Below are 23,655 nucleotides of genomic sequence, written 5' to 3' on the forward strand. Positions count from 1 at the left end.
GACTATTCAGAACAATTTATTTAAGATTTTGAAAGAAGTAATAAGGCAAGCTATCCCATATGAAGTCCTTCTCTGAAGACAATATGGAAAGGGAGGGAAAAAGAAGACATACTTCCTCAACCTTTATGCTAGGCTACAGGTAGGATAACAAAAGGAAATGAGGTTCAGAATCACAAAGAACAAACTCTCCAGTGATAGGGCTTCTCTATGCTGTACAGTATGGGTTAAGCCAAACTGCTGTTGTCTCTACCCATTCCCTCATCTGTGAATTTTTTTTTTTTTAATTAAATAGACTTCACACCCAACATGGGGCTTGAACTCATGAGCCTGAGATCAAGGATCACATGCTCTACTGACTGAACCAGCCAGACACACCTAATCTTTGAATTCCTAATGAATTCACACCTCTAGTGAAGAACTCATTACAAAGTTCTATAGTTATTAGCTTATAAACTACTCTTTTCCACTAAGTTGTGAATTCCTTGAAAACAGAGACAGTATCTTATTCAATTATGTATGTTAAGAGCCTGGCATAGTTCATAACACTTAATAGGACTTTAGTAAATGCTGAATGAATAATATATTATAAAAAAGCAAAGTAATATAAATGGCAAATACACCTTCCACGCAAGATTATTAAATTAAACCTGATTCCTTTCAGCCTTTGGACAATAATTTAAATTTTTTTCATGATGAATAATAAGACCAGGATCTATTCAGTTATAATCATTCTAAGTAAATATTTAAATGTAAATTTCAAGCATTTAGCATAAATATAGGAACTCCTATAGCTATTTCCCTGTGTGCTTAGAAAGAAATGTCCCCATTTTGCATCTCATTCTGTTTATTTTCTACAACAGGAGGTAGAAGGTTAACAAGAGCCAGCTTCGGCTTACCCCAGTCTTTCACCAGGTTATTAGACATGTAGAGAATCTTTAATTTCTTCATTACATGGATCCCTTTCAACTTCTCAATAAAATTGTAGGAGATCCACAGTTCTTCTAATGTGTCCCCTACTGCTTCCTGAAAAAGAAAGCAATTTGGTTTATAAGCTTATTTTTAAACTTTTCGTTCTGTCCCCTTTCCTTATAAAAACAATGGCCTTCGAGAGAACCGAAACCCACCTGTTTACGGGCAGGAGAGCTGCAGGTTGTGTGGGAGTTTTTTCTCATAAAGAAAGGCAAATAGAACATTTTCTGCCTCTCTTCAAACTGATCTGAACTAAAATAGCTACTGAAATTACCAAAAGGGGAAACAATAGCACTATTTTATCACTTTTATTGAATGGCATAGATTTCAAATTATGTCTCTATACATTATATGGTTTGATCCTTATAACATTAAAGATAGGTAAAGCAGGTAATTTGATTTCTATTATAGAGAGATTAAAGGCATTTTCTAAGATCACAATGCTATCAAGTAATAGAGCTAAGTCTAAATTTCAGGGGTTTTGTTTCAATATTTATTATGGAAACTTTCAAACATAACAAGTTGAAAGAGTATTACAATGACTATCTATATATGTTCTACCTAGATTCTACCATTAACATTTTACTATCCTTTTCCTATCACATATTTGTCCATCTATCCATCTGCTATCTATCAAGTCCTCTTATTTTTTTGATGTATAAAACTCAGTTTAAAACTCATAGTCTTGAGGTACCTGGGTGGCTTAGTCAGTTAAGCACCTGACTCTTAATTTTGGCTCAGGTCATGATCTCAGGGTTCATGAAACTGAGCCCCAAAGTCGGGCTGACAGTGACAGCATGGAGACTACTTGGGATTTCTCTCTCTGCTCTATCTGCCCCTCCTCCACTCCCACTTGCATTAGCAAGCTCACTCTCTCAGAAATAAACATGAAAAAAAAAACACCCATAGTTTTTCCATTACAGTATAAAGATTGTATCATATTGGCTCTTAAATGCCGGATATGATCAATGGTGGTACAAAGATTCTTCCTTCTTTTGTAGACATAAGACATAATGAAATGATTATTTCTTTTTTTAAAAAACAAAAGAATGCTAGGCAGGATCAATTAGATGCTCAATCCTCTCTTAGTCTAAAGAATTTACCTATATCCTCATGGTAACATCTAGAATGTGGGGCCTAGGTCTATGTGCTGGTAACTGTCCTTTCAAAGACCATAGAGAGAATAAGTGTACCGGGACAAAGAACCTTAATACATTTTCCATACTGGTGGAACCAGGGGAAGCTGAGAAGGGAGTGGCCTGAATTAGTCTGTGTGTCATTCCGACTCCCACAATTCATCATAGTTTCAACTTTCTGAATAAAAGAAACAATTTCAAAGTAAAAAAAAAAAAACAAAACCTTTTATATCAGTCCATTCTAGCACTCATATATCAGAACTTAGTGATTTTATCAAACCCTCTCATCTACTATTCTGATATCTTCTCCCAAAGGATCTAATTAATATGTCCTATATAGCTTTCAGAAGAGGGGAATCAGGCATCAGATAATTTAAACTTTATTACATACATTTTAACTCACTGCATCCCCATCCATTTCGTGTGTCAAATTTAGAAAGTGTGAGGTAGCAGGGAAAAAACTGATTAAACATGGATTAGAAGATTTAGACTCAATTCTGGGTCTGCCGCTTAGTGTTGTTTTACATGTATATATGGGGCTCTTGGTCAATTTCACATAACCAATTTCACCAATTCTCCAAATAGCCAATTTGCTGAATTTACTCTTTCACTGATTTACTGAAAAACTGTTTAACTACTTACAAATTATAGCAATTTGTTTTAGATAGGATAGGATAAGATAAAACAGGACAGAAATTCCTTTAGATAGGATAACTTTTGAAGATGTCTGTGATGTTTTATTCATTCATCTGAGTACTAATTTAGTTTTAGTTTCATTTTTAGCCATTTGGATGTAGCTGTTTTGCCATTGCCAAATTGCAGTGCATTTGGGGACTTTCTTCACTTGGCAATATGACTTTGTGGAATGAGAATTTCTTATGTATACTAACTTACAAATGTACACATTTTGGATGTCCAGAGCATAGTTCTTTCAATACATTTCAATCTCTTCCACGGTCTTTTGTACTTCCCTAAATGTAAGGATTTCCTAACCACTTTAATTAGATTACTATTTTTATGTGTTCTAATCACTTGAGAAGTGATTAGTGTCTAAAACATGAGGGCACCTGGGTGGCTCAGTTGGTTAAGTGTCCAATTTCGGCTGAGGACATAATCTCACAGTTCGTGAGTTCAAGTCCCACTCGGGCTCTGCACTGACAGTGCAGAGCCTGCTTGGGATTCTCTCTCTCTCTCTCTCTCTCTCTCTCTCTTTCTCTCTGCTCTTCTCCCACTTGCATGCTCTCTCTCTCTCTCTAAAAATAAATAAATAAACTAAAAAAAAAGTGAAACTGATTCTACCAAGATGGACCTACAAATCCAAAGCTGGGATGAAACAGCTGCAGTAAAATTAACACTAAATAAAACCTTAAAGAAAAAATTTACAGGTGTTGAAACCATTCCAAGCAACACAATTTTTTATATATTTCTAAGAAGGTAATAAAGATAAGATTTTGGTGAAGCAATATGGTGACTATCAATCAATAAAACCTGGCTAAGTTTGTGTAAATCAGTTCAGTGAAATCTGTCACTCAATAAATAATAAATTGGCCCTTTGGAGAACTGAACATTGAGTAAACAGACATTTAGCAAACTGGTCTGCTTCTGCATATGAACAAATCACTCCTCCTCCTAGTTTTTTACTCTGTAAAAGGAGGAGGTTGGCATATTGAGATACCATCTCACACTCATTAGGATGGCTACTATCAAGCAAACAAAAAATAACAAGTGTTGGCAAGGATATGAAAAAATTGGAACCCTTGTGCATTAGTGGTGGGGATGGGATGTAAAATGGTATAGCTGCTACAGAAAATTGGTGGTTCCTTCAAAAATTAAAAATATATGATCTAGCAATCCCACTTCTGGGCATATACCCAAAAGGATTGGAAGCAGAGTTTTGAAGAGAGATTTGAACACCCATGTTCACAGCAGCATTATTTACAATTGTCAAAAGGTGGAAACAACCAAAGTGATCACTGATGGAGGAAGAGATAAACAAGATATGGTATATACATTCAATAGAATATCATTCATCCTGAAAAAAGAAAGACATTCTGATAAATGTTACAACATGAATGAACCTTGAGGACGTTATGCTAAGTGAAATAAGTCAGTCACATGAAGACAAATACCATATGATTCCATTTTCATGAGGTACTTATGGTAATCACATTCAGAGAGACAAAAGGTAGAATGGTGGTGCTAGAGCTGAGGGGATGGGACAAAGGAGTTATTGTTCAATGGGTACAGAGGTGCAGTTTTACCAGCTGAAGAGAGTTGTGGAGATGGACAGCAGTGATGGTTGTACAATGATACAATATACTTAATACCATGGAACTGTACTTAAAAATGGTTACCATGGTAAATTTTATGTTATGTGTATTTTACCACAATAAAAAATAAAGGAACAAAAATGAGAAGGCTAGACAAGAAGTTCTCTAAGATCCCTTTCAGCTATTAAAGTTTATGATTCTTTGAGGTCAACAAACCATTATGAATATTGAAAACAAAAAAAATAAAAAAGTGTCTGTTCTGTAAATAATATTACATTGGAGGTTATAGGAGTGGGAAAGGTTTAAGGGAGTGCTGTAAAACCTCCATTTTGGACCACATAAAATGATGATTATTGTTATTGTTTGCCTTTTGTATAAAGTAATGAATTCAGATATCATAATGTTGCTGGAAGTCTTTAGGAAGATCTGATTCACAAACAGTTAAGAAATGTTTGTAGGCAGTTGATTACAAGCATACAAAAACAAATAGATTTTATATTATAAACAGGAAGTCATTAGAGAGAAATTATTTCATTCATCATAGCAACAAAAACTATAAATTACTTAGGAATACATTTTTATAAGAAGTGTACAGGCCTTACAGGAATTGAAACTATAAAATTCTACTTAAAGTTTAGACATAAAAAAATCTGAATAAATCTGCCTGTAAGGGAAGCCTCATTATTATAAAGACCTCAATTTTCTCCAATCAATCTATAAATTCAGTGGAATTATAAGACTTCCAGTCCTATATACTTTGCTTTTTTTTTTCACTTAACAACATACCTTGCAAATTATTCCATCCAGCATGTATAGGTAAGTCCTACCTCATTTTTCCTCTTGATATATTTTATTTATTTATATTTATTTATTTAGCTATTCTACAATTGATATACCCCAAGATTGTTGACGTTTTTTATACAAGCTTTGTTGCAATGAACATACTTGGTCCAACATCTTTGTTCATGTATGTGAGGATGAAAAAGTCCTAGATATAGAATAGTTGGGACAAAGTAAATATACATTGAAGACTGTGATAGCTATTGACAAACTTCTGGTCTCAGCAACAATATTTAAAAGTGCCTGTTCATTATACTTGGGCACTTTAGATAACTACCTGAGCCCGAGTATCTTTATTCTGAACTGAGGATTTTTTTAAATCTTTGAATGAGGACATTATCTACTTGTGAATTTCAAATGAAACAATGCATGTAAAGAGTCTGTTACATAGCTAATAAATGTTAACAACGGCAATAATAGTAATAATAGTCTCAACAATGGATAATTATTAGGAATATTGATAGCGCCTAGAATGCAATAAGAAAAAATAAAGCCAATAGAAAAATGAGTAATAACTATGTTTGGTCAATTACCAAAAGAGGAAACGTATAACAAATATATAGGAGGACATTCAAGATCACAACTAACTGAAGAAAACAGATTAAAACAACACAATACTCCATTTTTGCCTATCATATTGGCAAATATAAAAAATATGGATTGGGGCACCTGGGTGGCTCAGTTGGTTAAGTGTCTGACTTTGGCTCAGGTCATGATCTCGCAGTTTGTGAGTTCAAGCCCTGCGTCAGGCTCTGTGCTGACAGCTCGAAGCCTGGAGCCTGCTTGGGATTCTGTGCCTCCGTGTCTCTCTCTCTCTCTCTCTGTCCCTCCCCCACTCACACGCTGATTCTCTCCCTCTCTCAAAAATAAATACACACTAAAAAAATCAAAACATATATGGATTAAAGGGGCACCTGAGTGACTTAGTCAGTTGAGCATCCAACTCTTGATTTCAGCTCAGGTCATGATCCTAGGGTTGTGGGATCCAGACCCACGGTGGGCTCTGCGCTGAGCATGGAGCCTACTTGGGATTCTCTCTCTCTTTCTCTCTTTGTCTCCCACTCCCCATCTCCCCCACTCTCTCTCTCTCCCCAAAAAAGAAATGTAAAAATATGGATTAAAAAATATGGATAAATGGGTATTGAGGGTGGAGGGAATAATCCTCATCCATATACCATAGATGGAAGTAGAAAGTAGAATTAGCATTGTGAGAGCAATTTGAGGCACCCATCAAAAATTTAAATGCACGCAAATATCCTCACCATTTCTATTTTTAGCAATCTAGCCTCTATCAACATTCAAATGGGGCGCCTGGGTGGCGCAGTCGGTTAAGCGTCCGACTTCAGCCAGGTCACGATCTTGCGGTCCAGGAGTTCGAGCCCCGTGTCGGGCTCTGGGCTGATGGCTCAGAGCCTGGAGCCTGTTTCCGATTCTGTGTCTCCCTCTCTCTCTGCCCCTCCCCCGTTCATGCTCTGTCTCTCTCTGTCCCAAAAAGAAATAAACGTTGAAAAAAAAAAATTAAAAAACATTCAAATAACTATTGGTTATATGTGTGAAGATGTTCATTGCAACATGATTTGTAACAGCAAAAAAAGAGAGAGAAGCACACCTTCCGCAAGAAAATAATCTAAATGCTCAGCAGTATAGAAATAGTTAAATACATTGTTATATAAAAAAGAATGCATTAAATTTGCATGTTTTGACATGGAAGGATATTTATGATATGCTACTGAATGAAAAAGCAGAAAAAATATGGCCGTATATTATCAGTACAAACATATATAACATATATATACATACATACACATGCACACAGATATCTATAGGTAAAAAGAGGAAAGACTTTCAGTGTATTGCATATATTTATGAATTGCTTGACTTGTTTTTTATAATTAACATATATTACGCTTAGAATTAATAGTTTTTGTAATTAGTAATATATTGAGTCACTCAGTATATTATTTACAGAGTGCCTATTACATATATCAAGCACTAATGTATATGCTCATGAACAAAACTAAGGTACTCATTAGGATTTGTATGTGTGTATTTGTGTGTGTGTGTGTGTGTGTGTGTGTCTGTGTGTGCATGCGTGTGACATGACAGAAAGAGACAAAGACAGAAAACAAGTAAATGAGAATTTCAGATAGTAATAAGAAAGTTGAAAAAAATTATAAGTGGCAAGAGTTTTTGCCCAGAGGGCTACTTTAGATATATGGCAGCTGGAACACTGTTGTGGAAGTGACATCTAAGCTGAAGTGTGAAGGTTAAGAAGGAGTCAGTAACAAAGAAGTCCAAGGTAATAGAGTTTTTAAGGCAAAAGAAATGGGAAGTAGAAAGGTCCTTCAGGTGGGAACAGACTTGGCATGCTCAAGGAGGAGAAAGACCAGTGGCTAGAGATTACCAACTAGGAAGAAGAGTAACATGGAATGACATCTGAAAGGAAGGCAGAGGCCAGATCATACACACAAATGGGCTTGCAATGTATCCCATCAGTTTTCCTAAGTAGTTTAAAATAGACCCTTTTCCTTCAATTTTACATTCCATGTTTCAGGCAGCTGAACACTGCCTCCTATTTGGCTATTACAGCTGCCTCTGTAATGAGGGGGTGGCTATTTCAGCCTGTGTGGTTTGGGAGGTTACTGTTGAGAAGCACTGCAGTTTCAACCCCACTGGTTCTTGGGAAGCACAAGCAAGGCTTACTGGGGGTGGGGCTGGGAGTGGGGAGAAGGCCAGAGTCATAAAAACATTGGGAATGTTTACAAAATTATTTAACAATATACACTTTTTAAAAAATTATTATCTGAAATTCATATGGAACCACAAAAGGCCCCGAATAGCCAAAGGAATTTTGAAGAAGAAGACCAAAGCAGGAGGCATCACAATCCCAGACTTTAGCCTCTACTACAAAGCTGTCATCATCAAGACAGCATGGTATTGGCACAAAAACAGACACACAGACCAATGGAATAGAATAGAAACCCCAGAACTAGACCCACAAACGTATGGCCAACTCATCTTTGACAAAGCAGGAAAGAACATCCAATGGAAAAAAGACAGCCTCTTTAACAAATGGTGCTGGGAGAACTGGACAGCAACATGCAGAAGGTTGAAACTAGACCACTTTCTCACACCATTTACAAAAATAAACTCAAAATGGATAAAGGACCTAAATGTGAGACAGGAAACCATCAAAACCTTAGAGGAGAAAGCAGGAAAAGACCTCTCTGACCTCAGCCGTAGCAATCTCTTACTCGACACATCCCCAAAGGCAAGGGAATTAAAAGCAAAAGTGAATTACTGGGACCTTATGAAGATAAAAAGCTTCTGCACAGCAAAGGAAACAACCAACAAAACTAAAAGGCAACCAACGGAATGGGAAAAGATATTTGCAAATGACATATCGGACAAAGGGCTAGTATCTAAAATCTATAAAGAGCTCACCAAACTCCACACCCGAAAAACAAATAACCCAGTGAAGAAATGGGCAGAAAACATGAATAGACACTTCTCTAAAGAAGACATCCAGATGGCCAACAGGCACATGAAAAGATGTTCAGCGTCGCTCCTTATCAGGGAAATACAAATCAAAACCACACTCAGGTATCACCTCACGCCAGTCAGAGTGGCCAAAATGAACAAATCAGGAGACTATAGATGCTGGAGAGGATGTGGAGAAACGGGAACCCTCTTGCACTGTTGGTGGGAATGCAAATTGGTGCAGCCGCTCTGGAAAGCAGTGTGGAGGTTCCTCAGAAAATTAAAAATAGACCTACCCTATGACCCAGCAATAGCACTGCTAGGAATTTACCCAAGGGATACAGGAGTACTGATGCATAGGGGCACTTGTACCCCAATGTTCATAGCAGCACTCTCAACAATAGCCAAATTATGGAAAGAGCCTAAATGTCCATCAACTGACGAATGGATAAAGAAATTGTGGTTTATATACACAATGGAATACTACGTGGCAATGAGAAAAAATGAAATATGGCCTTTTGTAGCAACGTGGATGGAACTGGAGAGTGTGATGCTAAGTGAAATAAGCCATACAGAGAAAGACAGATACCATATGGTTTCACTCTTATGTGGATCCTGAGAAACTTAACAGGAACCCATGGGGGAGGGGAAGGAAAAAAAAAAAAAAAAAGAGAGGTTAGAGTGGGAGAGAGCCAAAGCATAAGAGACTGTTAAAAACTGAGAACAAACTGAGGTTTGATGGGGGGTGGGAGGGAGGGGAGGGTGGGTGATGGGTATTGAGGAGGGCACCTTTTGGGATGAGCACTGGGTGTTGTATGGAAACCAATTTGTCAATAAATTTCATATATAAAAAGAAAATAAAAATAAAAATACACATACAAAAAAAAAATTATTATCTGTTTGGGAACAAATACAAGAAAAAGACATTAGCTTTGTCATTCCCAAAACTGCCTAATTTTACAATATTGTTTCATCTCAACTTCTCTGCAAGGAAATTCAAATGGCCAAAAAATTCCCTGTCAAAAACTTAAAAAATTTTTAAATGCCCAAGTTTGATAAGGGGAAATGGGAACCCTCATACATTGCTGGTAGGAATATAAACTGTTAAAACTTTCCAAAGGGTAACTTGGTAATATGCCACAAAAGCCTTAAAAGAAATTCATACCTTTTGACCCAGCAATTCCATTTCAAGGAATTTATCCAAGGAATTATTCATAGATGTGTGCAATAATATAGCTAAAAGGAGATTCATAATAGCATTGATTATAATAACTCCAAACTGGAAATAAATAATGAGTAATAAGTAACTGATTTAAAAAATTATGGTATATCAGTAAAACAGAATATTATGCTATCATAAAAAAAGGGGTATGGTTGAAAATTATTTTAAAAACTTAAGTTACATCCTCTGATCAAAAACCTCCAGTGGCTTTGTAAGCCATTTGGAAAAAAAAAATCTAAAATCTTATCATTACCTGTAAGACCCAATGTAGCCTCGTTCCTGGCTCCCTTTCCAAGTTACTGAGGGCAATTCCCTACCCTCATTCAACTCTTCTGCTCTAATTCAAGCATATGGAGCAGCTTCAGTTTCAGGACATTTGCACTTGTCCCACTTCAGTCCGGAGTACCTGTCCCTTGGTCAGCCCTATAGCTTTTTTCCTCATTTCCTGTCAATCTATGTTCTCGTATATGCATGGCTTTTCTTCATTGCATTTATCACCACCTGTATTATACAATGTATTGCATATGCATTATACAAATATTTTCTACACTGTCTACCTCTACTGTAATGGAAGTTCTAGGAGAGCAAGGACTTCATTACATATTCTTCTGTATCCCTAATGCCTAGAACAGTGCCTGGCTTAAAGTAGGCATTCAGGAAATATATTTGAATGATTTTGTTAAATGAATGAATGACATGAAAAAAATGATTTTTACATATTAAGTAAAAAAAGAGAACAAAACAATATGTATAGTATGATTTCATTTTCTACATACCCATCAAAGAATAGAAAAAAGACAAGAAAGATATCAATCAAAATGTTAACAATATTTACACTGTCAGTGGCTTATAGGTACTTTTTATAGTTGCTTTTTGATTTTGCAAAGCTTCTGCAATGAACAAATATTACTTGTATATTAAGGGGAAAAGTGCATGCTTTTTTTAAAGAAATAAATAACAACCTACCAGTCCATTTAAGTTCTTTATGTTGTTTCTTCCTAAAGACAATATTCTCAAGTTTTCTGTAGTAGAAAAAAAAAACAATTTTTGTTCATGAGAATCATATTACAACTGTTGTAAATCTAGTAAAATAAAGTGTTAATAACTTTTATATAATAAATATACTGATCTAATGAGTTAGAAAGGCTGTATTAATAAAGTGGTGATCAAGTAGGAAATAACATTGACCTATAATCTAAGGTAAACACTATAATTTCACATCATGACAATATTAAATTTACAAATGGTTAGCTATTTGGAACACATGGCTTTAAATTGCTGGCAAGTGGGGCGCCTGGGTGGTACAGTCGGTTGAGCATCTGACTTCGGCTCAGGTCATGATCTCTCGATTGGTGAATTCGAACCCTGCATCGGGCTCTGTGCTGACAGCTCAGAGCCTGGAGCCTGCTTCAGATTCTGTGTCTTCCTCTCCCTCTGCCCCTCCCCTGCTCACACTCTGTCTCTTTCTCTCAAAAATAAATAAACATTTAAAAAATTAACATAAACAAACAAACAAATAAATAAATAGCTGGCTAGTATAAATATTATAGGGATAAAATAAGACTAAAGAATATTTTAACTTCATCTTTTTTTAAGTTTATTTATTTATTTTTGAGAGAGAGAGCACAAGTGGGGGAAGAACAGAGAGAGAGAGGGAGAGAGAATCCCAAGCAGGTTCCACGCTGTCAGCTTAGAGCCTGATGCAGAGCTCAAACTCATGAACTGTGAAATCATGACCTGAGCCAAAATCAAGAGTCTGACTCAACTGACTGAATCACCTAGGTGCCCCAAGAAGCTCTGAACTTAAAATTTTTGAAGCATATGTATATTTCAAATCTACTGTAGTATGAAGACTCATGCTAGAAAATAGGAACATATTTATGCATAGCACACCTCACTCCAAAAAGGATTAAAAGTGAAATCAGGGGTGCCTGGGTGGCTCAGTTGGTTAAGCAACTGTTCATGAGTTCAAGCCCTGCATTGGGCTTTAGGCTGCCAGTACACAGCCTGCTTCAGATTCTCTGTCCTCCTCTCTCCCTGCCCCTCCCCTGCTCACATGTGTTCTCTCTCTCTCAAAAAATAAATTTTTTTTTAAAGTGAAATAAAATGAATTAGTATTTTAAAATCTTTTGCTTGCAATCTTTTAAAAAATTAGGTTGTGATTTGGTTTAAAAATGCTTATTTGGGGGCGCCTGGGTGGCGCAGTCGGTTAAGCGTCCGACTTCAGCCAGGTCACGATCTCGCGGTCCGTGAGTTCGAGCCCCGCGTCAGGCTCTGGGCTGATGGCTCAGAGCCTGGAGCCTGTTTCCGATTCTGTGTCTCCCTCTCTCTCTGCCCCTCCCCCGTTCATGCTCTGTCTCTCGCTGTCCCAAAAATAAATAAACGTTGAAAAAAAAAAAATGCTTATTTGTATTTTTTAAAAGGTTGGTTCTATTTATGTATCTATAAGCTATTTCTGGAAGAAAAAAAGAAAGTAGAAACAGTGGTTGCTTTAGGGAACTGAGAGTCTATGGTCAGAGGAAAATTTATTTTCCACTGTACCCTTTTTTGAACTGTTTGCATAAAACCATGTGCATGTATTATTTTTGAAAATTAAAAAAAAAGATTCTAGCAAAGCACAGGAAACCTCATTTCTGTTCTAAAAAAACTGCTGATTACTTATTTATAAGTTATACATTTAGTTTTCACAACTTAACCTTCTATAACTATGTTATCCAATACGGTAGTTACTACCCATGTGTGGCTATTTAATTTAAATTAATTAAAATTAAATACAATTTAAAGTTCAGTTTCTCAATCAAACTAGCCACATTTCAGGAGCTTAATAGCTGTATGTGGCTGGTGGCAACTCTATTGGGACAGTGCAGACAGCTCTATTGGACTGTACTGTTCTATGACATCCATAATTCAATGGTTAAGAACAAAAATTCAATTAACTGAGTTCCAATCCCAACTCTCTAAGGAAGCAACCAAACTTCTTTGAATCACAGTTTCATTATACGTAAAATGAGGAAATATAATATCTGACTTGTAAGAATATCAAGATTAAATGAGATTAATTGTCTAAAATATTCAACATAATGCTTAATCCATGTACGTACACAATAAATGTGTGTGTGTGTGTGTGTGAGAGAGAGATCAGACATATATGGCTATATAAACTTTGTTTTAATTTATTTAATTTAATTATTTTATTTTTTTAATGTTTACTTATTTTTAGAGAGAGTGCGCGCATGTGGGCAAGCAGGGGTGGGGCAGGGATAGAGGAGAGGGGCAGAGATAGAGGGAGAGAGAGAATCCCAAGCAGGCTCTGGGCTGTCAGCACAGAGCCCAACACAGGGCTCAAACCCACAAACCGCAAGACCATGACCTGAACCGAAATCAAGAGTTGGGACGCTCAACTGACTGAGCTACCCAGGCACCCCTAATGAATGATTTCAAATTCTGTTATGAGAAACACTTAACTTTCAGGACAAAGTATTTTACGAGTGATCTAATTCATGCAAAATGTTTTAACTGTTGAAACAAGTCCCCTGGTTATGGACTGAATTGTGTCCCTCGACTCCAAAATTCATATGTTGTAGTCCTAACACTCAGTTCCTTAGAATGTGACTGTATTTAGGGGCACCTGGGTGGCTCAGTCGGTTGAGCGTCCGACTTCGGCTCAGGTCACAATCTCATGGTCTGTGAGTTCGAGCCCCACGTCGGGCTCTGTGCTGACAGCTCAGAGCCTGGAGCCTGCTTCGGATTCTGTGTCTCCCTCTCTCTCTTCCCCTCCCCTGCTCATGCTCTGTCTCTCTCTGTCTCAAAAATAAAAAAACATTAAAAAAAAATTTTTTTTAAAAGAATGTGACTGTATTTAAAGATAGGGAATTTAAAGAGTGAATTAAAGTAAATGTGATCATTTTAGGTAAAATTCAATGACTGGTACCCTGGGGCACCTGAATGGCTCAGCCAGTTAAGCATCCAACTCAATTTCGGCTCAGGTCATGATCTCACGGTTGGTGGGTTTGCTTGGGATTCCCTCTCTCCTTCTCTCTCTACCCCTACCTCATTCTCTCTCTCTCTCTCTCTCTCTCTCTCTCTCTCAAAATAAATAAATAAATAAATAAATAAATAAATAAATAAATAAATAAACTTAAAAAAAAAAGTGCAATATGACTCCTGCCCGTATAAGAATTATAGGAACAGATTAGGACACAGAAGACAGAAACAGAGAAAAGACCATTAAAGACCAAAGGAGGGACACTTGGATGGCTCAGTTGGTTAAGTGTCTGACTTCAGCTCAGGTCATGATCTCACTGCTTGAGTTCGAGCCCCCCATCGGGCTCTGTGCTGACAGCTCAGAGCCTGGAGCCTGCTTCCAATTCTGTGTCTCCCTCTCTCTCTACCCCTCTCCCACTCACGCTCTGTCTCTTTCTCTCAAAAATAAATAAATGTTAAAAAAATTATAAAGAGGGGAGCCTGGGTGGCTCATTCAGTTAAGTGTCCAACTTCGGCTCTGGTCATGATCTCACAGTTTGTGAGTTCGAGCCCCACTTTGGGCTCTGTGCTGACAGCTCAGAGCCTGGAGCCTGCTTTGGATTCTGTCTCCTTCTCTCTCTGCCCCTCCCCACTTGTGCTTTGTCTCTCAAAAATAAATAAATGTGAAAAAAAATTTTTTAACTATAAAAAAAAATTAGAAAGAAAAATCAAAAGACCAGAGGAAAACATGGCCATCCACAAGCCAAGGAGAGAGGAACTCAACCCTCCAAAACCTTGATCTTGGACTTCTCACCTCTACAGCTGTAAGAAAATAAATTTCTGTTGCTTAAGCCATCTAGTCTGTGGAATTTGTTATGACAGCCCTAGCAAATTCATACACCCCATATAACAATATATGTGTGAAAATTAAATATTTAAGAAAATCATATAATCAATTATTCTTTAAAGCTTCTTGATATGGAAAGATTGCCATTTTATTTTGTCTATTCCATGCAGATTGAAAAGCTTATTCAAACAGTTATTCATTCAACACATAACTATTGAGCATCTACAATACACCAGGAACAGCTATAATCACTTGCAGTGATTAAAATATACTATATGATAATACAATAGTGAATAATATAGATAAAAATTCCTGCTGTCATTGAGCTAACAATTTGCCAGATAATAAACTAAATAAGATACTGGGGCACCTATGTGGCTCATTCGGTTAAGTGTCCCAAGTCTTGATTTCAGCTCAGGTCATGATCTCACGGTTTGTGAGTTCAAGCTCTGCATTGGGCTCTGCGCTGACAGCGTGGGTCCTGCTTGGGATTCTCTCTCTCTCTCTCTCTCTCTCTCTCTCTCTCTCTCTCTCTCTCCCTCTCTCTGTCCCTTCCTGACTCTCTATCTTCTCTGAAAATAAATTTTAAAAACTTAAAAAAGAAAGAAAGAAAGATAATAGGTCTTGCATAGGATGTGTGAGAAAGGAGTTAAGAAATTACCAGGGAGTTTGTCCTAAGCAACAGGAAGAATGGAGTTGTTGCTATCTGAGAAAGACACATAGGAAGTTGGTTTAGCTGGGGCTGGGGAAGGATATCAGCACTCAGTTTCGGAAATGTTAAGTGTGTGATGTCTAGTAGACATCCAATGGAAATACCAGGCAACCGACTGTGCAAATCCGGAGTTCAGAGGAGATGCCTGGGTTAGGGATACAAATGTGGGAACCATCAGCATATAGATGATAAAGCCATGGCCTAGATGAGATAATCCAGGGAATAGGTGAAGACAGAACAGAGAAGAGATCCAAGAACTGAGGCCTAGAGCACTCTAATACCTAAAAGTGGGAGACACGAGACTGGGAAGGAGCAGCCAGAAAGACAGGAAGATCAGGAGGGCACAGTGTCCTAGAAGCCAAACATTGAAATTACCTCGAAGAGGAACTAAATCATTCATGTCAAAATATGCTGCTAGGTCAACTAAGATAAAGACTGAGAAACAACCTCAGAAACTGCATATAACAAATATAAAATATATGTAGCTCTTCCAAAGATAGTATCTAAGTTAATATATAAAACTCTTTTTTTTTAAACACCTTTTAAAAAAAATACACACGAAAATGGTGATGGAAAGCTAAAAAGATCTTATTGATTACTGTATAGGGACATAAATTATGATATCAAAGTTAATAAATTAAATGTTCTGACATAACACAATGATATATTTTTCAGAAGTAGAAGGTGGTACAGAAGTAGAGCACCACTAGAAGGAAAACACTGTTTTTTTCTTCATACAAGAAGGGTCCTGGTGAAAATCAAAACAGTGTTCGAAAGTTCTGTGTTTATTTAGTAAACTGAAGGAGAAAAGTATAAGTTTTTACCAAAGATACAAGGCAACAAAATTTATGTTCTAATATTTGATATGAGATTATTAATATTCATATTGTACAACCTTTTAGTCACAGTTTTCAACATAGTCCAGGTATGCAGTTTTCTAGCCACAGTTTTGCTACAATAAACATAAGTTGCCATTAGGGTTATTCTGCCTTATAAACCCCCTGTTAAATAGGAATCCCTTTTTATTCCAGATCCTGTCATCACAGTTTAACAAGTGAGACTATAGTGCTCATGAAAGGGAAGGGGTGAGAGATAGGCTACAGTCATATATTCAATCCTTCATAGGGATCAGCAGTGTCTTTTTGCTTTATAGTCACAGATGATGTGTATTCCCCAGTGACCGGCTATAGACTATGGAAGTACTATTTGTTGTAAGCACAACTAAAATGGGGTGAATCAAGTATAGCAAATGTATGGTACAAATGCTTATACTGTCTCAATCCATGTCTACATCAGACATCAATAACTGATCAAGCTATTCTTTCTACTGAATTTTTGGTACTCTTATTAATTAATTAAATTTTTCTGAGAGTCACTACCAATTGACCAAAGTTAGATTATAAGTTAAAGTCTATTGCCAGCCCTGTACAGAGGTTATCTATTTTCACTATTGTCAGAGTCATGTTTTTAATGAAAAGAAAAGCATGTTATCTGTATTGATAAATAATACATCATCAGGGTGCTTGGGTGGCTCAGTTGGTTAGGCATCCGACACTTGATTTCAGTTTATTTGAGAGAGAGAGAGAAAGAGAGCAGGAGAGGAGCAGAGAGAGAAGGAGAGAAAGAGAGAATCCTAAGCAGGCTCTTCACTGCCAGCGAGGAGCCCTCTGCAGGGCTAGAACCCACAAACCATGAGATCATGACCTGACCTGAAACCAAGAGTTGGACGCTTAACTGACTAAGCCACCTGGTGCCCCCCAACTCTTGATTTCAGCTCAGGTCATATCTCAGTGTTTGTGAGATAGAGGCCCACGTCAGGCATGCTGTCAGCATGGAGCCTGCTTGGGATTCTCTCTCTCTCTCTCTCTCTCTCTGAAAATAAATAAACTTTAAAAAAATATCATCAATTTAATCTCATTAAAGCAAGTTATTTCAATTATAGACAAAGTGTCTGTATAATTGTTGAATAACACAGGAGTTAGGAATGCCAACCCCAGGCAGTTGAAAATCTGAGTATAAATTTTTCCTCTCCCAAAACTTAACGACTAACAGCCTGCTATTGAGCAGAAGCCTTGGTCAATAGTCCATTAGTGCACATTTTGTATGTTATATGTATTATATATTATATTCTTACAATAAACCTAGAGAAAAGAAAATATTAAGAAAATCATGAAAGAGGGGCGCCTGGGTGGCTCAGTTGGTTAAGCATCCGACTTCAGCTCAGGTCATGATCTCACAGTCTGTGAGTTCAGCCCCACATTGGGCTCTGTGCTGACAGCTCAGAGCCTGGAGCCTGTTTCAGATTCTGTGACTCCCTCTTTCTCTCTCCTCCCCCACTCATGCTCTGTCTCTCTCTTCTCAAAAATAAAAAAAAAAAAAGTTTAAAAAAAAGAAAATCACAAAAGAAAGAAAATACATTCAAGAATGAAAGGAAAATAAATTTACAGTGCTGTAAAAAAAAAATCAGCATGTAAATAGACCCACACAGTTCAAACCCATGTTGTTCAAGGGTTAATGGTAAAGTGAAACATCTCAAATTGTTTAATGAGTCAGTGAAAAACAAATATACTGAGTCATCTTATGCACAGCTCTAATAGTAAATGCTTCTTCTCCAGGACTACATAAATACTGAATGCCAACTTTGGGTAAGGTCCTGGGAGGAGGATGGAGATTTGGAAGATAAGATAGTAAGATGTGATGTTTACACTCAAGGAGCTCATTATCTGAAGAGACAGAACATATTCCTCACTAACCATAATAATGGCTAATATTTCTTGAACATTTATATGTACCAGGCACTATTCAAAACACTTTATATATACTAACTCATTTAATCTTCACAATAACTATATGAAGTGGGTATTTATTATTATAATCCAAGACAGTTATTAATATTCCTAAAGAAAGAGTAATAATGGAGGTGCCTGGGTGGCACTATGAGCACAGAGCCCACACGGAATTCTCTCCCTTTCTCTCTGCCCCTCCTCTGTGCTTTTTCTTGGTCTCTCAAAAATAAATAAATAAACATTAAAAAAAGAGAAAGAATAATTATGACAATCACTAGAGAAGTCTTTAGAGGGAGAAATTACATTTAAACTTGACATTCTTAATCTTAATTTTGTTTTTTGCAGGATTTTCATGTTGAGGAAGGGGCTATTCTCAAAGGAAAAAAGCATTGCATTAACAAATGCACAAAGTCATAAAAAAGAATGATGTATTCAGGTGTGAATAGGGTGGCACAGATTTTAGATGACTTTGAATGCAACATTAAGGCATTTGGTCTTTACTAGGCAAAGGGAAACCATTAAAGGTCTCTGATCTGGAGGAATGATAATGAAAATAATATAAAAAAACATTTTTTTTAACATTTTATTTTTTGAGAGACAGAGAGAGACAGAGTTTAAGCAGGGGAGGGGCAGAGAGAAAGAGAGGGAGACACAGAATCCAAAGCAGGCTCCAGGATCTGAGCTGTCAGCACAGAGCCCCATGCAGGGCTTGAACCCACGGACATGAGTCAGATGCTCAACCAACTGAGTCACCCAGGCGCCCCAAGAATAATATTTTTAGAAAGAAAACCCTGCTATCAATGTTGAATGTCAACTGGGCGAAAGGAGACAAAAAGATCAATTAGGAGGCTATCACAAAAGTCATAAGGCAGTGTTTTTTTCTTTTCTTTTCTTTTCTTTTCTTTTCTTTTCTTTTCTTTTCTTTCTATCTTCCTTCCTACCTTCCTTCCTATCTTTCTTTCTTTCTTTCTTTCTTTCTTTCTTTCTTTCTTTCTTTCAAGAAAGAGAGCACATAAGCAGGGGAGAGCGGCAGAGGGAAAGAGAGACAGAATCTTAAGCAGGCTCCATGCCCAGCATGGAGCCCAACTTGGGGCTGGATCTCACAACCCTGAGATCATGACCTGATCCAAAGTCAAGAGTCAGATGCTTAGGGGCGCCTGGGTGGCTCAGGTGGTTAGGTGTCCAACTTCGGCTCTCGTGGTTCATGGGTTCGAGTCCTACATCAGGCTCTCTGCTGTCGGCACAGAGCCTGCTTTGGATCCTCTGTTGCCCTTTCTCTCTGCCCCTCCTCCACTTGCACTCTCTCTCTCTCTCTCAAAAATAAACATCAAAAAAAAAAAAAGAGTCGGATGCTTAACCAACTGAACCACCCAGGCACCCCATGGCAGTGTTTCTCAAACTATGGGTGATATGAAATCAGCTTAATGGGTTGTGACAAGCATTTTTAAAAAATGAAATCTTTAAAAAACTTATACTGGAGGGTTCCTGGGGGGCTCAGTTGGTTGAGCATCCGACTTCTCATGGCTCTTGGGTTTGAACCCCGTGTTGGGCTCTGTGCTAACAGCTCAGAGCCTGAAGCCCGCTTTGGATTCTGTGTCTCCCTATCTCTCTCTGCCTCTTCATCACTCATGCTCTCTCTCTCCTTCAAAAATAAATAAACATTAAAAATAATTTAAAAACTTACACTGGAACCTATGCTATAAGGGTAAATATTGTTTTACAAACCTATTCCACTTCACATGTGTATGTATGTATTTGATATGTATATTCATATGAATATATGTACTGAGTCATGAATTCAAATGTATTCCTTACTATGGAAAAGTGGTAAAAAAAATGTTTGAAAATACAAGGGGGAGATGATGTGGGTCTTAAATAAAACCATAGCTTCTGGAAATGGAAAAGCAACAAATTATTTAAGAGCTCTCTCAAAGAGTAAACAGGACTCAGTGATGAACTCAGATGTCTTAAGGGAAGTAAAGGAGGAGCATGGTAGGTTAAATAATTCCCCACCAAAAGATACCTAGATCCTAATCCCCAGAACCTGTGAATGTTACCTTATGGGGGGGGGGGGCGGGGAGTACTTTGTAGATGTCATCAAGTTAGGGATCTTAGGGAGAATAGCCTTGATTATCCAGGTGTTCCCTAAATGTAATCACACATCTCTTCTTAAGAAGGAGGCAGAGAGTGGTGCCTGGGTGGCTCAGTCAGTTGAGCATCCATCTTTGGCTCAGGTCATGATCTTGCAGTTCATGAGTTTCTGCCCCACATTGGGCTTGCTGCTCTCAGTGCATAGCCTGATTTGGATCTTTTGCACCACTCCCCTGACCCTCCCCTGCTCATGCTCTCTCTCAAAAATAAATTTAAAAATATTAATAATAAAAAAAGAAGGAGGCAGAGAAATAAATATGTGACACAGATGAAAGAGGAGAAGTCAACATGACCACAGAGGCAGAGATTAGAGTGATGTCCTCACAAGCCAAGGAACGTGGCAGCCATCAGAATCTAAAAGAAACAAGGAACAGATTCTCCCCTAAAGCCTTCAGGCAGTGTGGCTTGGTCAAAACCTTGATTTTGGCCCACTAAAACCAATTTCAGACTTCTGGCCTCCAGAACTGTTTTTGTTCTTGCTGTTGTTTTTCAGAATTATTGTTTTAAACCACCAAGTTTCACCAAACATAGGAAATTAGCAGGAGTCAGAAGCCTTGGCAACTGGGATGGTGGCAACATCATTAACACAGATAAGGAACACAAGAAAAATGATGGTGAGGAATTAAAATTTGAATATAACAAGTATTGGGGCACCTGAGAGGCTAAGTCAGTTAAGACTTCGACTTTTTTTCTTTTGTTTATTTTTGAGAGAGAGACAGAGAATGAGCAGGGGAGGGACAGAGAGAGAGAGAGAGAGGGAGACACAGAATCTGAAGCAGGCTCCAGGCTCAGAGTTGTCAGTACAGAGCCTGACGTGGGACACAAATTCACAAACCATGAGATCATGACCTGAGCCGAAGTCAGACACTTAATCAACTAAGCTGCCCAGGCGCCCCAAGCCTCTTACTCTTGGTCCGACTCAGCTCAGGTCATGATCTCACAGTTCGTGGGTTCAAGCCCCATGTCTGGCTCTCTGCTAATGGTACAGGACCTGCTTGGGATTCTCTCTCTCTCTTCTTCTCTCTCTACCCCTTACTCACTCTCTCTCTCTCCAAAATAAATAAATAAACTTAAAAATAAATAAATAAAAAGTTCCAGAATACCACCTGGAATTCTTAAGAAAGAAAGAAAGAAAGAAAGAAAGAAAGAAAGAAAGACAGACAGACAAATTTGAACAAAATACATATAATAAAAAAATCTCATTTTTCTATTTAATTCTAACTCTATAAAAGCTTTAAAACATCTTTAAAATGTTTAGGTCTTTTGTTCTCTTGAATTTTCTTTGGATAACCAAATTTAAGACACATGGTTTATATATTTTCTCTGTCATCTGACAATTACTGTGGTTAAAACAGGTGCTAGCTTCTGGGATTACATAGTGTCTCTAGAATGTTTATTCCAATAATGAGAAAACCCAAGAGCCATCTGTTACTGTGGATCACTTACTTAAGCCATTGAGGTTGGCAATTTTTTCAATGCAGTTTGTAGACAGTGAAAGCTTCCTTGAAAAGAACAAAGGAAAACTTGAATTAATATGAAACAATTTTAAATGATGTATCAGAAAAATAAATAAATGGTTTATCAGAAATTATTCCTCAAGTGCCCATAGAAGATAATATTTAAGTCATATTTTCTTTTTATACTAAATCTTTTTCCCCCTCAGACATGGCATGTATTCTTTCATTTTGAAATCCTCATCCTTTTTTTCTGATCACAAAGTTAATACATATTCATTGCAGAAAATTTAAAAAAACTTTTTGAAGGTAATTTAGTATTATTTATTAATTTTTTAAAATGCATGTATTCTTTGACCTAGTAATTCATTTCTAAGAATAAATCCTACTGAAATACTAATACAATGCCAAAAGATATATAAGCTAGATTATTTATTGTATTATTGTAATAGCAAAAAATAGGGAAAAATCTCTAAACATCTAGCAACTGAGGGATAGATAATGAAAAACTATACTGTCACTAAAACAAATGAAATTAGGCTCCAGATACCAGCTTGGGAAGACATCTATGATATGTGGTCAAGTTAAAAAACCATCTAGCAGAACAAAACATTTTATGTGATCCCTTTTGATAAAAAGCAGAACTATATTATATGCATGTGCGAAGATATTTATCTGCTCATGTGTTAAATCATTCAGAAATGTATACTGAAGAAGTCATAATGTAATGCTAACCATTCCACAGATATCCCCAGAGATAACTACTTTTAATGGTTTGTATACATTTGTCTAGGTTTTTGCTACTCATAATTTAACTATATAAAAATTTTAAAGGGAGCATAACTACACATTCTTAGTCTTTCTTTCTTGACCAAAGTTTTAATATTTCAGTACATTTCATGCAAAAAATGTAATAAAAGCTAATTTTATTGAACACAATGTGTGCCCAGTATTCGTCTAAGTACTTGTTACATAAACCGGTTTTGTTTCTTTTAACCATCACAACAATCCTGTGAAATAAGTATTATTATTATTATCTGCATTTTACAAGTGAGGAAACTGAGGTACAAAGATGTTAAGCAATTTGCCTAATGTTACACAGCCATAAAGGGGTAGAGCCAAATTTAAAACTCTCCAAAAAATGACTCTAGAACATGTGATCTTATCCTTTATGATTTGACTTGAAAAAGAATTACTCATTTTTTTACAAAAGCAATTACTGTAGTGTAAATTATTGATCAAATCTGTATATTTTCTAGCCATCCCCAATTCCTGACAACTCCCAGTGAAAAATGGAGTGCCTTAAATCTGGGAATATGACTGGGATGAATTCTTTAATTGTTGTTTAGGCAACCTGCCCAAAGAGATTGTCAGCCAAAGTATGAACAGGCTGACTCCTTCCAAGCAGTTCCAAGATAATTTGGTACCAGGTACAAAACCTTCCCAAACATTTGCCTTTGAGATGGCTTTATGATAAAAAGATATTTGACCACTTTGAAACAGTGCTCTTTGGAATCATGCTTTTAAAGCCAAAAAAAAATCTAGGGTGGATTTTCATATAATACACAGTGCTCTTATCATAAAGGACAAGTTGCATACAATAACTAAATATGTTTGCTTCTCCCTTTCATTCCAAAGACAGATATTAGTCTAATGCATGGGTTCACAAATATGCATAGAAGAGTCACTCAAGCTGCTTATTATAGATTCCTAGGTTTCATCAGTAGATACTCTATTTCTATATATTTGGTGTGGGGCTTACCTCCTGCATTAGGAAATTCTTATGTAGGTAGTTAGTGCGCTACATTTAGAAAAACACAGACTA

The 23,655-nt window shown here is 37.0% G+C and overlaps 1 protein-coding gene across 1 annotated transcript in view; it reads right to left on the minus strand.

Moving 5' to 3' along the window:
- Window positions 1-23,655, minus strand: part of DNAL1 (dynein axonemal light chain 1) — a 51,067-nt gene that overhangs the window by 10,287 nt on the left and 17,125 nt on the right. The window contains exons 4-6 of the mRNA XM_047079384.1: window positions 21,823-21,878; window positions 10,884-10,939; window positions 897-1,023 (exon numbers count right to left, since the gene is read on the minus strand). Of these exons, the coding sequence (XP_046935340.1) occupies window positions 897-1,023; window positions 10,884-10,939; window positions 21,823-21,878 (239 nt within the window). The remainder of the gene's footprint in view (window positions 1-896; window positions 1,024-10,883; window positions 10,940-21,822; window positions 21,879-23,655) is intronic.

The sequence above is a fragment of the Lynx rufus genome, unplaced genomic scaffold (assembly GCF_022079265.1).
Source record: "Lynx rufus isolate CCGP_SWC_20201006 ecotype Redwood Valley unplaced genomic scaffold, mLynRuf1.p SCAF_17, whole genome shotgun sequence".
NCBI classification, from domain to species: Eukaryota; Metazoa; Chordata; class Mammalia; order Carnivora; family Felidae; genus Lynx; species Lynx rufus.